The sequence below is a fragment of the Suncus etruscus genome, chromosome 3 (assembly GCF_024139225.1).
Source record: "Suncus etruscus isolate mSunEtr1 chromosome 3, mSunEtr1.pri.cur, whole genome shotgun sequence".
NCBI classification, from domain to species: domain Eukaryota; kingdom Metazoa; phylum Chordata; class Mammalia; order Eulipotyphla; family Soricidae; genus Suncus; species Suncus etruscus.
Window position 1 is genome coordinate 55,107,407 of NC_064850.1, and position 16,926 is coordinate 55,124,332.

The following is a 16,926-nucleotide window of genomic DNA, read 5'->3' on the forward strand; positions in this document are numbered from 1 at the left end:
TAAGTGTTCTATTTCCATACCATATAATATAACATGTATGAACTATTATTTTCTATAAGCTTTATTTATGTTGTCCTTCGGACATAAATACAGTGTTTGTTTGCTTATTTTAGTATAACACCAGTGATACTTTGGGGCAGTTCCTTATTCAGTATGCAGAATCATTTCTGATGGTACTTAGGGACCATGTAGTGCGAGTGAATGAACCCAGAATTCTAGCTTAGACTTAGATTTTTCCCCCAAGATCCTCTTAATAAGATTAGGGCAGGGGGCCGAAGAGATAGCACAGTGGTAGGGTGCTTGCCTTGCAGGCAGCTGATTCAGAAAGAACAGTGGTTCAATTACCAGCATCCCATAAGGTCCCCCAGAGCGTGCCAGGAGCGATTTTGACCTCAGAGCCAGGCTTAACCCCTGAACGCCCCGCTTGGTGTGACCCAAACTCCTCCCTCCCCCCCAAAAAAGATTAGGGCATTAAAGTAATTCTATTATTGTTCAAATTCTGGGGCCAGAGAATATACAGCCAACCTCAGTCCAATCTCTTGTATCCCATATGGTTCCGGAGCGCCACCTGGAATGAATCCTGATTGCAGAACTAAGAGTCACCACTGGACACTGCTGCGCATGGTTCCAAAATAAACAAAACAAAAAAGCAAATGAAAAAATATAAAATTCTCAAATTACTAAATAATGAGCAAAAATATTGCATCCACTTAAAATCAGGAAAAATAGACTGCATCCTCCCACATCATGGCAAATTTATGTCTGTTAACATGCACATTCTATTTAATTGCTAATTAGAGTATACTTAATAGTTGAAAATATGTGAGAAATAATATTATTAAAATATATTGATTTTTATCCTTTAAATCTGTACAGGATGTTAAAGTTTGCATGGTTGATTTACTTATATCATATTCATATTTTATAGGCACAGTATTCACATCTAAACGTTCACATTATTTCTCCACTTCCCAGACAGACCTGACCAAAAGATACAAACAAGTAAAGGGCAGAGTGTTATTAAGACAGTTGTAAGTAAAAACTTTGATCCAATCCCAAGAGATTTATGGCAACCTAAGTGTAAAACAAATCCTCATTTTGTACTTCCTTACCTGTGATTATAGGATCTTCTCTTTCAAAACCAGTCAGGGTAGAATGAACTGAGCAATAAATAAAAAATGTAGCGATGATGGCAATTTCTTTAGATTCCAGGAAAAAAATTGCCTTTCAGAATCCATATATGCTGCTTAGGTAATTCATTTCTGGATCTCAGAGATTTTGTGCAGCTGAGTCTCTGAAAAAGTCTTAGTGGATTTTTTGTACTTTTATAGCAAATTACTTTTATAATCTTAAGTGCTGAGGATCAAACCCAGAACTTCACTGCTGAGTTACAGTGAAGTGCTTGACTGCTGAGCTATACCTTTGTCATGTAAAATACTTTGAAATAGTCTATGACTGAAAATATTATTCTGAGAATGATTATTCAGGAGGTAATGTAAAGATGATTTTATAATAATTTAGGCTTAATCTTCATGAATGTTTTACCATAATACTTAGCATGTAGTTAAATGAAATGCATTAATTGGGGATTCATTAAGAGCTTAGTGATAAAGTAAAAACATGGTAGATTCATTTCTAAAATCGTTGGTTTTAGAAATTTTGTTTGCTATTTTAGAGATTTGATAAACCACTCTGAACCTCTATTGGTGTTTCTTTTTATTGAAACCAAAAATGTGAGAATAATAATCCAATCTACCTAGTCTAAATAAGGATCAACTTAGTATTATTGTCAGAATTAAATAAAGTGAATATCTACTATAATGTCAGAAGTGTGGACCTTAATAATTACACGCATTTTCTGTAGAATTTTCTATAAGAAAAGTAGTAAAAAAACATATAAATAAAGTAAGAAACTTAGTGACCCCAAATACAATGGGAAAATACATTAGATTACGGTGCTACATTGAGTAATTGCATCTATACTATCAATTGTTTTTAAAATGTTTTGAAATATAAAACTAATCTAAGGCTTCAGAATGTCTTGTAATAATTTGCCATCTGTCCTATTCTTTAATTCATGGCCTGAATATGAATGTGCTGTATAGTTATTTGCTTAATAATAATATGTGTTTATAAAATTTCTAGATAATGGTTGAGCAGTAATATTAACTCATTTTACATATGTAGTCATATATCAAATTAGATATAATTCACAAAAAAGTACCATTTTTATAAATATTATGCCACTGTCAATAGAAGATTTTTACTTTTGAACCAAAATATTCCACTAAAAATAGTTTCAAGTGAAATGAGTTGACTCTTTAAAATAAATATACTTTAGTAATAGTTTCTCAAGAGAAAAATATGGCTATTTACATTTGAATTAGATATCTAATCCTTTACTTCACATAAATCTATTATTATTTGTCAATGCTTAAAATGCAATTTCAATGACTATGGGAAATACTGCAATGACCGTATTTTCAGTGTGTGAATTGAGAATGTGGAGAGTGTGCTGAATATTAGTCATTAGAATGTCAAAAAGAAAATGACAAAGCAAGTTGCTAAGGAAATGAAAGGTTTCCCCTTCTTCATGATGTGCTTATAATCACATTGGCTTTTCAGTGTGCTCTAGAAATGATCTGGTATATGGGGAAATAAATTATCTGACTATTTTACTTATTGTGGTGTATCTAGGAACAGTTTTAAGTACATGTAATAAACATAACATCGTCATTAGGCTGTGAGAACCTAAACATGGAACTTTATGTTAAAGCTATCTAAGATTTAGATTTTCCCTAAGGGTACTGAGAAGGACTCACAAATGCTTCCATTGAGGGAAGAAAAAAAAAATTTCGGTAAATTTTCCCCAGGTTCTAACAAGCAATATCAAAATAGACCTCATTTCATGGAAAAAAAAAAAAAAAGGAATCCCACCGCACTTCTTTTTAATAACTGTTCAGCTACAAAATTTTATTGGTATCTTTTTATGTTCCCTCTAGAGGATGTAATGCACAAAAGCATTGCCACGGAACATATAAAATTACAAATGAAATTTATTGTAAAAAGTAGAGTGTCTTCTAGACTGGTGTCAGTATTTATTTCATTCAGAAACCAAAACTGCAGTATAATATATTCATTGTCAGCAAGTTCATGTGTGTAAATTGCCATCCAATGTTATTGACTGATATAAGACAGATATTGAAAAGACAATTTAAATTTACTCTTCCAAACAGAAACTTGGTTTCACAAAAGCACTGTAAAAACGCCTTCAAGATTTTGGGTTGTGCTTGACATGTACGGTTAACTACATAATTTGGTAGTGTCATAATCCACTGTGTTTGGCAATTTGGCATTAAACGCCTGCAGAGCAGAGAGGATCCGCACCACCTCACTAGTAGACAGCTTGAGTCTATGACGAAGCAAGCAAGAGAACAGATCGAGACGACGCTGACCAGGTGGGGAGAGCTTATTTACACGGTCTCTTATCTCTAGGAGCTGCAAAAGTGCTGAGTCCTGGGAGCCCTGAGTATAGGGGTAGTCCAGCTGCAAAATCAAGTCCCGAATTGCTTCGGGGTCAAAGTGCATGCTGTAGCCAAACACTTGAATGTGATTGATTTTCATGTAGCCCAGGTTCCTGGACGGGTCAATAAATTCCAGAGGCTCGTAGTAAATGCTCTCATTGCCATTGGGACCACTGGACTTGATGCGACTCCTCAGGTAGATGTGGACCGTCTCAAAAAAGGTCTTCCACGTGTTCCCCAGAGTCAGTGTCCAGTTATAACACTGCAAAGGAAGGTCCAGCTTAGTCCGCTCCCAGTCTGGAAAACTGTTTTCATTCACAGGCATAAACCAGCTCTCAGAGTGGCTGCCTCCAAAGGGGTTCACGTAGACGGCCAACACGGGCTCCAGGGTACTGTTTTTCGTTAAGCAGATCTGCAAAGAAAGCCCCAAGATCATGTGCACCAGGCTGGACTTGTACTTGTTGCTTTTCAAGGTCAGGAGCATCCTTTTCCGCCAGGAAGGGTCGAACCAACTGTTGAGGCGCATATCATTGCTGATGAAAATGGCATGGACCTCTATGCGCCTGTCGGTTTTCTGCAGCAGGTACTTCATCTCTAGGTCTTGCAGGTCAGTCTCGAAGCCGATGTAGTGGTCAGTGGACTCGGCCACCTCTGGCTTGCAGAGCCCTTGGCTGAGCATATAGCCCGTGTTACAGGTGCCACAACGTGTGCGGTTGTCCTGAGCGCAGGTGAGGCAGGCTGAGGCATCGCCCACGGTGCAGGGCAGGGCAGCTGTGCAGACCACCTGGTCATTGGGGCAGGTACAGGAGTGCGTCTCTTCGGAGAAGCTGCCCAGGAGCCCATTCTCATTGCAGTAGAGAATAGACTGGATGCGCGAGAGCCAGTAGGTGGAGGTTCTAGAAACACAAAAATGCAAAGTTGGTATAGCCTTGTTTTGAGTCTACTGGAAAAGTAAGAAAGCATCACCATCATTTTTTAATGACATTATTTAAAAGGGATAAAAAAGATTCACATTCATCATTAGAACCATTATAAATATGTTTTATACGGGATCTATGGATCCTTCAACAATATTGTGTTTGAGCCCCTTAGTCAAATTCAGACATAATTTTGGACTTCCTGAGAAACATGGCTGCTAACTAGTCTGTTATGAACCAGAAATCTCACCTTCAAAATGAACAGCTCATTGACACGCATTTGTTTAAGTATTGTATCCTGGAGCCAAAGAGATAGCACAGTGGGCAAGTACACCCATTAAATCCTCTGAGCATTGCCTGAAGTAAACCCTAAGCACAATCCAGATGTGGCCCTCAAACCAAAAACAAAAGCCAAAAATATAAACAAACCCAAAACAAAACATTACAAACAAACAAAAATAAGTGACTTCGTGATAGCACAGTGGATAATATGTTTGCCTTGCATATGACCTATCAGGTTTGATCCCCATAATCCGTATAGTCCCCTGAGCCTGCCAGGCATGATTTCTGAGTGCAGAGTACCCACAAGAGTGGCCCAAAAACAAAAAAAAAGAAAAAAGAAAAAAAAAAGAAAAGAAACATTATTGTTTATATATAATCTTACTTTAACTCATGGAAAGAAAATATTAACATAACAGCTACAGAAAAATGCCATTTATAGAACTTATTGTGTTTACTGACCTCTTTACTTTTTAAGGCTGGCTGTTTACAAGGAAAATTGTGTATAAGTGGAAAAGGGTAATTGATACCTGTGTTGTTTAAATATCAGCTTCATATTGTTTTTATCACTATGAAATATTAGATGAAGATACATGTAATTAATTTGTGTAGCCAAAGAGCCACAGGGAATACTCTGAAGATATTTCACACCATTTAAGTAGGGTGCTTTGAAAATGATTGTGAATTTATTTGGGTCACTTGTTGTTTGAAATGATGTCCAACAGCCAGAATGAAAGTGGTTTTAATCCCAAACTATTTAAAGTAGAATTAGAACATGTGATTAAATGGTGATTGTTCATTCATTCACTTAGCTTTATAGGGCAGTGATGTGTGGGAAGTTTGAATAATAAAAGAAAATAAAAAATAAAAACAACCATCCCTGAATTTGTTAAACAATGTATTTAAAAACCATGTTTTATCAACACCGATAGAAGTATCCATTGAGAAGGAAAACATTATTTCAACATGTTTAATTATATTCTTAGAGAATACTCAAGAAAATTGTTTAAAATAACTCATTAAACCAATGTATAAGTTCTTTTAATAAAGGTTAAGTGTGTAATGTAATGTGTTTGAGTTAAAACATTAACATTTTAATATTTATATCCAGAAGAAAGACAAACCATGCTTCCAGTTTAAGAGCTTATTTTTCTAATTTTCCAATATTAGTCAAATTATTTGAGTGGTTTTTAAAATTTCATGAAATAGAATGAAGAAATATGCATGGCCTTAATCAAATAATTCATTTTTTATCAGAATTATTTTTATTTTAAGATATATAATTTTGGAAAATGTTGCATGCTCTCCATTTTCATGGTTCATAAAAAATGAAGATAGTGTAACTTTCTTATAATTTTTTTGTTTATTTGTTTGGTTTTTGTTTTTGAGTAACACCCGGCTTTGCTAAGGGGTTACTCCTGGCTCTATGCTCAGAAATCACCCCTGGCAGGCTCAGGGGACCATATGGGATGTCGGAATACGACCACTGTCCTGCATGAAAGGCAAGTGCTCTACCTTCATGCTATCTCTCTCGCCCCCCTTATAATTTTTTAAGTGAGTTGTGATCAGAATCCAAGCATAGGCTTATGCTTAATGCATCATGTTATGCAGTCACAAGTTACTCATGCAATTTTTGTATTTGTATGTATTATGTACATTTACTTAGTACTTAAGATATTTCCTACAAAATGCATGAGTTATTTTCAGTATTTTAGTTTTATTCCACTACGATTTTAAAGAGTTGTTACCTGCAATTATTGGTAAAATGCAGTATTAAGTTGTATAAGTAAGCTACAAAACAAGTTAGAATAACTTTTAATTATTAATATAATAATATATCTATACATATCTTTTTGGTTTCTTCCAGTATTCTCATGCTCTAATAGCACTTAAAATATTCGCTTTTATTTTTATGGAGGAACTCTGGTTTACATGTCTATTAATGATAGTATTTCATGCATACAAGGTCCTAACAGTGCCTCCAGTCACACGGTGTCAGCCTCCCTCCACCACTGACTCTAGGTTGCCCACTTCAACCCCAGTTCTTTAAAGGAATCAATTCTGTATTTCAACTCTCAGGGTCTGTATAACACATTGTAAAATAATTATTTTTTATGTCTTTACATTATAGAAAATTGTTTAATCTCCTTTCTCCCAATATAACTTGAATAAATTCTTTATATTTTGTTCTTACACCAACATAATTTTCCTAATACTCTTTTCCAAAAAAATAACAAAATTTATGTTTTATGTTAATGTGTACTAATTTGTTTCTATACTTTATCTTATCAAAAATGTGATCTAGATGATAACTGGGTTCTTTGTTTATTGCCATCTTGCCAGTCTCCTCTGGAAGACCAGAGAATACCAACATATAGACTGATTATAAAGTCAAAAATGAAATGTAGTAAAGCAATGGCTGTTTTCAAGTGAAAGCTAATATTTTCAATTTAATATTTACTATAGTTTTAAATATTTTATTACCAAATTGCAAGATAAAGAGAAATGCATTACATAGTTTTAAATCTGCATAACTGAGTACGTAAAAAATTCAGTCTTTCTAGCTTTTCTATATATAATGATTTTTTTTATTGACTCAAGAGGAAAGGAAAAATATGAAACAAAGACAAAAAGAAAAGCAGGTTTCTCACTTCTCTCATTTAAGTTTCTCACTGTTGGAAAACTTTTTATTAAATATATTCTCAATTTTCTCTAGATATTTTAGAATATGTTTTCAGAAAAAATATCCCCTGAAGAATGTGCAGGTGTCAGACAATAGCCATAGTGTGAGACTTAGGCGTCCATGCTCCTCACATCTATAAATGATTGTCTTGGCTCCAATCTTCTTGGTTCATTGTTTTCTCACCATAAAATACATGGAAAAAAACGTTTCCTTGTCATGAATTTGAAACAGTTCAATTTATTATTTCATAAAGCAGTTTCAAAATCTAGAAATCTTAAATTTACTCATATATATTCCCAGAAATTCTTTCTCATTCTTACTCTTTATTTCCTTTCTTCATTGCCCTTTTTATTGTTTGCCCCCAACTTCTTCACTGTCTTCCCATATGCTCTTTTTTTCTCTAGTTCAATTATGTGTAGTATAATATATATGCATTCACATATGTCTATATATGACATATAAACATATATGTCTATATATGAAATATAAACATACATGTCTATATGTATACATATTCATATGCATATTCACCTTTCTGGATTTAAAATAATACTTTCTTTTTTAAACCAGAGCATAAATTTCCTGAGCTAATTCATTTCTCCCTGTTAGCTCTAACTATGTTTTTCACATAATGAAGGCAAAAAAATAAAACAAAAAATAGACTTTAGGCTAAAGACAATTCATAAAATCAAGGCACTGCAGAAAATAATTTGGATACTAAAGACAGACAATGTTTATTCCAGATTAAAGTCTTGTGATCCTACTCATGTTCATTTCATGTAGATGCCTTAGTAAAGAAAATGTGATTAATCTTCCTCAGTTGAATATTGTTGAATGTTGTTGAATTCTGTGGATTGTTGAATTGATTCAGAGGATTGTTGAATTCTGAGGATTGTTGAATTCTGAAAATTGTTGAATTCCTCAGTTGAATATTCCTCTCGAATATTGATAACTGCACTGTGTCAAGAACTTTAGGAGAGTTAGCATGTGGATTTTCTTTCTTTCTCCCCTACTATCATCTACTTGTTGAATATGCTGGAATAGGCTTTTTGAAAAATTATAATTTTTAATAATCATATATTACTTCTTGAAAAATCTTCATGAAAACCTTCAATTAAAGAGTGAGGATGAGTAAATTTCAGACTGCAATTTGGCTTTTTCCCATACCCCTAAAACAATATGTAATTCCCCAGCAAAAAGAAATTGAATAATAATAACTTAAAAAATGAAGAAAATTGTGATTTTGAAATTAGATTCTTTGAAGTATGTTCCACTTTTCTTTAAATGTCATTTTTTTTTCAAATAAAGTTAGTCTGGTCAGTTAGTTCACTTGGTTAGAACGTGGTTCTGGGTCACCAGCCTTAAAAAAGTAGCCTAAAGGCATGAAGGTAGAATCCCCACTATAAAGGCAGAAACTAAAGCTTGATAAAACCATAACTGATTTAGACCCTATAAGAATGATCCCTTCAAGAGAGAAGCTGCAACTAGAAAAAAGGGTTGTGATAAGAAGAAAGAAAATGATCAGAAACTCAAGGATCCACCCTTACCAACACCCTAGAATGGCTCTTAATTTTCTGTTCTTGCTTGGGAGGGACTTGTACTATGAGTGTGCTCAGGGTTTATTCCTGGCTCCACACTCAGTGATCACTCCTGACAGAATTCAGTGAACCATCTGCAGCATTGGGGATTTAACCAGTACCAGGTGGGTTCAAGGCAAGCATCTCATGTCCTCTGGCCCAGATCAATGGGCTCTTATCTCCATAAAAAATTCCACATTTGTGAAAAATCTTATAAAACAACTTTGCAAAAGAAAGTGAATTATACTGGTTACCTGATTCTTAGGGCATATAATTATTTAAAAAAAATGTGACTGTAGTTTTGTCTCCTGCCTTAACTTCATCTTCTCGACTTCACCTCTTTCCTCCACATGTTCACTAAATTGAACTAGTTAACCTCAATCTTTCTTCCCAAAATCTTCTTGCATTTATATCTGATGAACCTGGAAAGCCTAAATGAAGATCAAGGCTGACTCACCTTTCCTATAAAAACAGTGTCTGAAGCCAAGGCTTCTTGAAGCCAATGCAGTGGGGATCAAAGATTTAAATTCTGAGGTGTAAAGGTTTGCACTGAAGTATTAGAACATATGTTAATTCAAAAATGAACTGCTGCTCATGTGAAAATCCCCTTTCATCACTAATAATCTTATTTCAAACCTAATCTTTGACTATCCTCCAATATGCACAGGTTGGATGAGATTTTTAAAAATCTATGCAGTAGAAATTCAGCATCTATTAGAAGTTCAATAGTATTCCTGGCTCCATAGAGTTATTCTTCCTAAATCCTAATAATTTAAGCTAAATATTAATTTGAGATTAAGCTCACAGAGTCATTTAAAAATCCTATACTTATGATTAGCTCAGTCACACAGACAGATAATACAAGCAGTATTTTAGTGGCTTCCAATACCACTTGCCCTCCTTTTATAATTCTGTGGCCGTGGATGTCTCAGCATTGACAATGTGGCCTAAGGTTCATGTTTGCAATTCCAACACACAATAGTCTGACTAGGAAGTAACTTTATGCCATGAGACAAAGAATACTAGTGTCATAATTTCCAGATCTGTAAGTAAATGAAATGTGTATTTTGCTGTCAGTGTGTCTGACAGTATGTATTTATACAGAGAACTCTACACACACACAAACACACATACAAACATATGTATATATTTAAATTTATGAACCTAAAATCACATATTTTTAATGTCTAAAGATGAGAAAAATTTGAACATAATTTATTAGCAAGTTTCCTCATTTTATTCTTGCCCAAAACCTATCATTGTTTTGTTTAAATTTGCAGATGAGATAAGACTTCTCAGTATCCCAAGGGGAATTTGTTTAGTTTGGTTTGTAACTGAGTCACTGGTTTGTTATACAGTCTTTCTGAGAATATTCTTGTTCTATTAATGCCTGGTAAGCCCCAAATACTTCCAACCACCACAATAAGAAAAAAAAGACAAGCAAAAGTTCAGACTATTCTTTCTGTGGATTTTCATAAACTTTTTTGTTTTTGTTTTTGTTTTATGGGGTTACAGCTGACTTTGCTTAGAGATTATTCCTGGTTCTGCACTCAGAAATCACTCCTGGTGAATTCAAAATCCATTATGGGAAGCTAGTGATCAAATTCTAGAGGGTCATGTGCAATCAGGCTCCCTACTCACTGTTCTATCTCTCTGTCCAAATAGTTTAGTTAAATTTTCTACACAGATTGCCCTATCTCATTTTAGCATACTTCTATTTTTCCTTTCAACTTTAATAACATTTCTGTATAATGCTTTCTCATGGTACTGAAGCTATATTATTAAATGAATACAGTTGGCATATCATTATAGTAAATATATTGTTTAAACATTAGGAAGGAATATATTTATTTTTAGTAATATGCCTTTCCTTAATGTACTAAAATACCATTGTCAATAGACCACCAGTAGGCACAAAATAAAAGTACTCAGTATCACTTAATATTAGGGAAATACAAATCAAGACAATATGGATTTCATCTCACATTAGTGAAAAAGCCACATTTCAAAAATATTAGAAACAATCTTTGTTTGTGGGGATGTGGAGAAAATGAACTCTTATTCACTGCTGGTAGAAATGTTGTCTGGTTCAACTCAATTGGAAAATGGTGCACAGAGTCGTTGGTAACTGGTTATCTACCCCCGGGACTTAAAAAAATTCATTCAAAAGGATGTTTTCACACCATTATTTATTACTGCATTATTTATAACAATAGCTAAGATATAGTACCACCTAGATGCCCTATCACAGATGAATGAATTATAAAGATATAATATATATGAAGATGTGATATATATACATATATATATATACACAAACATGTACACAAAATGGATTACTAGTGGCTGCAAGGAATGATGAAATCATACTATTTTCTGTGACCTATGCTGAATGAAGAAAACCAGAAAAAGAAAGTGAAACACAAGATTATCTCATGTATCTGTGGATAAAGACTAACTAGATGAGGAAATTCACTATACTATAGGAGGGATGCCTAGATCACCAAAAACCCCAGAGTTTAAGGTTGGGAAAGACAGAGAAGAAATTATATCGGGATAGGGAATAAGAAAAGAAATAAAATAATGGGATCCGGATTTCAGTGATATAGGTGTTGTGGGAGAGTGGTATAGCTATAAATCCAAAGCACAGAATCAACAAATTGAAAACAAAAGATTTAAGCTGCACATGACCTTGTTATGTCAACTCTGTGGTGCTGACAAGTGCCAACTCTATCGATGGCATTGGTGTTGAAATATTATATGCCTAAAACTCACCTATCAATGACTTTTTAAGTAATAATAAATTAAATAAATTTTAAAATATTTTAGAAGAGAAACAATAATTGTAATATACATTGGAGTAACCAATAATAAATTTAGAAACTGATAGAGTGGAAAAGCTTAGCTGAAATTTTAATGGCTGCCAATACCAGCAATTTGGATGACCATTCCAAATAGAATGATCTCAAAGTATAGGATCTTGTTGAACATTCTTTTATATTTATACTTACAAAATTCATGTCTTTATAATTAAAGATTTCACAAGACTAAATATTAGCTTTAAATGTGTATGAAACTGAATGACACAGTAATAAGCAATAAAACCAAATATAAACAGTTTGATCTAAAAATAATAAACCTGCTTGCCAACTGAAAATAATTATTCAATAAAATGAAAAAGAACACTTAAGCAATATAGAATACTATTTACAATATCTAATAAGAATATGTGTTTATGAAAATTCTAAACAAGAGACTAAATAACACCCATGGCAAAGAGGCAAAGCTTTGGTTGAAACAGATCCTGAAGCACTTAATAGCATTGGCATTTAAGATCAAGTATGTTATTTTCAAATTAAAAGAACAACAGAAAATTTGTCACAAAGATCCAAATGTTAAAAAATGCTAAAAGACATTTGTTTGCTAAACAAAAATGGAAATTTAGATCAATAAAAGAAAGGCTTTGGATTTAAAGAAGATAATATTGGGCCAGAGCTATAGCACAGCAGATAGAGCATTTGCCTTGCACTCGGCTGACCAGGGCTCAATACCTAGCATCCCATGTGGTCCCTTAGACTGCCAGGAGTGATTTCTGAGAATAAAGCCAGGAGTAAGCCTGAGTGCCACAAGACATGGCCCAAAAACCAAAATAAGAAAGAAAAAATATACATGATAGATATATATCTAGGCAGATCTATATCATTACTTCTATTTTGCTATCTAGTTTAACACTTTTTCTGACAATAACTTCTATTTAAACACTCATTTTAACAGTATATCTATGAGGCATTTTCTGAAACATCGAAGATAGATTTGTATAGCTATACTCTAGTAAAATACAACCAATACTCTGAATTTGGTTTGCATATTTTATTAAATTGATATTAGCTTCCTGGTGCCCTTAGCATATGTAAACATTAGGAACTGCACATAAGTTCTTGTTGCATGGAATAGAAAAATATATCAAAATACATAGGTTCATGCATGATTTTTATATTTTCTAATTTAATATGTATGTGACAAATGATTTTTTTTTTTTTTTGGTTTTTGGGTCACACCCGGCAGTGCTCAGGGGTTATTCCTGGCTCCAGGCTCAGAAATTGCTCCTGGCAGGCACGGGGGACCATATGGGGTGCCGGGATTCGAACCAATGACCTCCTGCATGAAAGGCAAACGCCTTACCTCCATGCTATCTCTCCGGCCCCACAAATGATTTTTTAAGATTGATTCATTTATAAATGGATAAATTGATGAGTTTAATATTTTTCTTAATGTTTGATCAATTTTAGACTAACTGTGGAATCAGTGATAAATCTTTGCTTATAAAGATTCTTGTATTACAGAATTTTAAGTAGATAATACTATAGAAGAGTGAAAAGTGCTTCGACTCAGACCACTTGAGTGTTTGGGGAATAGGAGCTTTTAAACACAGTAGCTAGGGCAGTTACTTTGCATAAATAGCCAAGCCCATAGGGAGTTATCTTGAACACAAGGACAGAAATAAGCTCTGAGTAATATTTCTATTTCCTGCCACCCCCCCAAAAAAGAACACCCAAACTTTGGATTTTATTTATGAAAGCACAACAATTTACAAACTTATTCATTGTTGAGTTTTAGACTAAAACATTTCAGCACTGGTCCTACAACTATTGTCAACTTCCCTCCACCAATGTTCCTGTAGGCCAACCTTAACTGCCTACACCCCTGTGCTCCTTAGCATTATATCTTGTCAAGCCCTTTTAATTTTTATGTTTTGGTCTAATAATTTCAACGTGGTTTACTCTATAATTTAGATATTTAACATGACTGATTTAAATGATTTAAATATGTAATACCACTGATACCATTGCCCAGGCTCCTAGTTACTTCTCATCTGTTGTGGCCATGGATAAACACTGTAAAAGGACTTTCTTCAAGTCGTGGCTGAGTCCACATCCTGATTTTCCTAAGCCATCCTTAGCTAGCATAGAGCTCTGCATGTCTGAAAATACTACCTAATTGGTGGGAAAAAATTAATGACCTTTTACATTTTCCATTCTTTCCTTTACATGGGCAACCTCGTTTCTCTTTTTGTTCACACTTCTGTATAATTATAACTTGCCTATCTGCAAAAACTGAGCTATAACACTGAACTGCTCCCAGAGGGTCTTTACGTTCTCTGTGCCCTGTCCTCTGCTCTTTACCCCATGTGACTCTTCACTCATCACCAGTGGATGGCTACCATCTGTCTCTTATCCATTGTTACTTCTAATCTATTTTTCTGTTCTCCCTTCTACTCTATTTCTTTCCTTTTTCTCCCTACACCTGACTGTCAAAGGTTGGAATCTTATCCAGTCCTACTCTGAAGATAACTGAAAAATCAAGTCTTAACAAGTAATAAAATGTTATTAAGGGGCCGGCGAGGTGGCGCTAGAGGTAAGGTGTCTGCCTTGCAAGCGCTAGCCAAGGAAGGACTGCGGTTCAATCTCCTGGCATCCCATATGGTCCCCCCAAGTCAGGGGCAATTTCTGTGTACTTAGCCAGGAGTAACTAACCCCTGAGTATCAAACGGGTGTGGCCTGAAAAAAACAACAACAAAAAATGTTATTAAGTATTATTCTTTCTTTATGTATTTTATCTTTTATTCCTTGAATAAAATAAAATATATTTCTTATTTCATTCTCAGTAGTTTTAATATAAATCCAACACTTTTTTCATATTTTTCTTTGACATGTTTATATTTTGAACAGTAATTTTTGTTGTTTTTTTATGTTGCTAAAGATAAATCCAACTCTTCTTGAATGCATATGTATGTAACCTTCTACCAAGATACTTATGTGATCTTATCTATTTATATATATTTTATCTTCTATATATCAGCATGCATTTTAATTTTCTGCATTCACTTGTGAAGACTCTATCCCAGATTAAACACAAATTCTGCTTTGTTTTAAGTTTTTATCTCCATAACTACACACAATGATACTGAATGGTTTCAATCTAAACATATAATTGTAAATCTCAAGGAACCCTTGTTATATGTATTGATATTATAATGAACTCGACTAATTAAGAAGCAGGACATTTGAAATAGAATATTCAGTTATCTATTTTAAAGCCACCATTTGCTTAAAAAGCCACAGATAAATAGAATTATGAAAGGCAAGAACAGTTAAAGGCTGGCTGTGCTTTGATAGCCGCCAAAGTGAGACTTAGCAGGTAATACTGGTAACAAACCTCATGAAGAAATTAAATTTAGGAACTGAGTTAAGCCAATATAATATTCCTTATACTTCCACAACTAACTTATTTTATTAGCACCCATTATTTGAAACCCTCATCAGATTCTGGCAAAGGCTACTTAAATTTTAAAGCCCAGAAGTGACTCTTCCCTGCCTATGAACACAAACATCATTCCACATGGATCTAATCCAACACCTGTACGGATATAAGTGCTTCATGGCATACCTTGAGTCCTATTTCTTAGTGGCTTGTACCCCTACTCTGTTACTGCTAGTGAAGTATATGCCAATACCATTGTAATATAGGTTCACCTACATTTATATACAATAATATTGAGTCAATAGTGGAATCTCTCCACTTACATAATAATTAGCACTTTTATTCCAACTTGTAGATGAAAGTTAGGAAAGTTTGATCTAAGTAGATTTAAATCCAAAGCTTCTATATTAAAATACAATCAATGGGGCTTGAGCAGTGGCACAGGTGGTAAGGTGTCTGTCTTGCTTGTGCTAGCCTAGGAAACTATGGTTTGGGTTTGATCTCCCAGCATCCCATATGGTCCCCCAAGCCAGGATTGATTTTTGAGTGCATAGCCAGGAGTAATCCCTGAGTGTCACCAGTGAGGCCAAAAAATAAAAAAGTACAATCAATATTATTGTTAACTGTTGGAAGAAAAATTTGAAGTTTGTTTATTTTGTATTGTCTAATTCTCATTCAGTTATATTGATATATTATTAACATATTTAGGTGCTCCTTAGTTGCTGCATGCATATGTAAAAATGAAACATCTGGATGGAATCAATCCAGGCTCTATAAAATGATCATTGACCCACCCTGCCCACAACAGGATCAAACCATGCTGGCTCAGCTGACTCCTGCCTTTCACTGGACCAAACCAACCTTCGCAATAAGAAGAGCACAGCCCCTCTACCCTACTTCATTGTCACAAATTTCTTCTATTCAATGAACCCTAATACAACAGGTAAAAAATCACCACTCTATATAGGTCATAATGAGAAAACAATGCAGAATTCCACCATGCTTGGAGAATAAAGATGGTAGCTCTGAAGACCTGACAAGTACCAATCTAGTCTCTGATATTGTTAGATAAGGATTTTAGAAAAACATGGAGGATGTTCAGGGAACTTTAAAAAACCATGTAACAAACTGTTCAAGCTATAGAAAAGACTCAAGGGAATATGAGAGTGAAGAAGAAAAAAACCTTAAGCAAAGATGGTAGGACTGAAGAACCTGAAAGGCAAAATGAAAACCTCACTGAAATGCTTCACCCTCAGCATAACAGCTCCAGAGAATCAATGAATTGGAAGATGAGCTCCTTAACACCTCCATACAACAGAAGAGGTTGGAAAAGAGCCTTAATATATACTAACAGGAGTAGGAAAAATATCCTCAAAGCAAGTAAATTAATGACAGTATAAATTCAGTTAAAACAACTTAAAAATCATTGGAGTCCCAGATATGCAAGAAGAAACCCCCATGAAGAATCAACACTAAAGAACATCATTGCTGAGAAATTCGCAGAGCAAAACAGTGCATTTAACCACATCTTGGATGCTTAAAGAGTACCAGCTAAAAGAGATCCAAAGAAAAGCATCTCAAGGCACATCCTAGTCACAATGATGAAAACCACAAATAGAGAAGGAATACTGAAAGCAGAAAGATTGAAATAGGAAATTACCTACAAAGATGTATACTTAAATTTT

The 16,926-nt window shown here is 34.3% G+C and overlaps 1 protein-coding gene across 3 annotated transcripts in view; it reads right to left on the reverse strand.

The window, feature by feature from the left end:
- Positions 1-2,942: 2,942 nt before the first annotated feature.
- BRINP3 (BMP/retinoic acid inducible neural specific 3) overlaps positions 2,943-16,926 on the reverse strand; it is a 405,270-nt gene continuing 391,286 nt past the window's right edge. For all 3 annotated transcript variants that reach the window (XM_049770256.1, XM_049770255.1, XM_049770257.1), the window contains one exon: positions 2,943-4,420. In XM_049770256.1, coding sequence (XP_049626213.1) covers positions 3,304-4,420 — 1,117 coding nt within the window. In that variant the 3' untranslated portion in view covers positions 2,943-3,303. The remainder of the gene's footprint in view (positions 4,421-16,926) is intronic.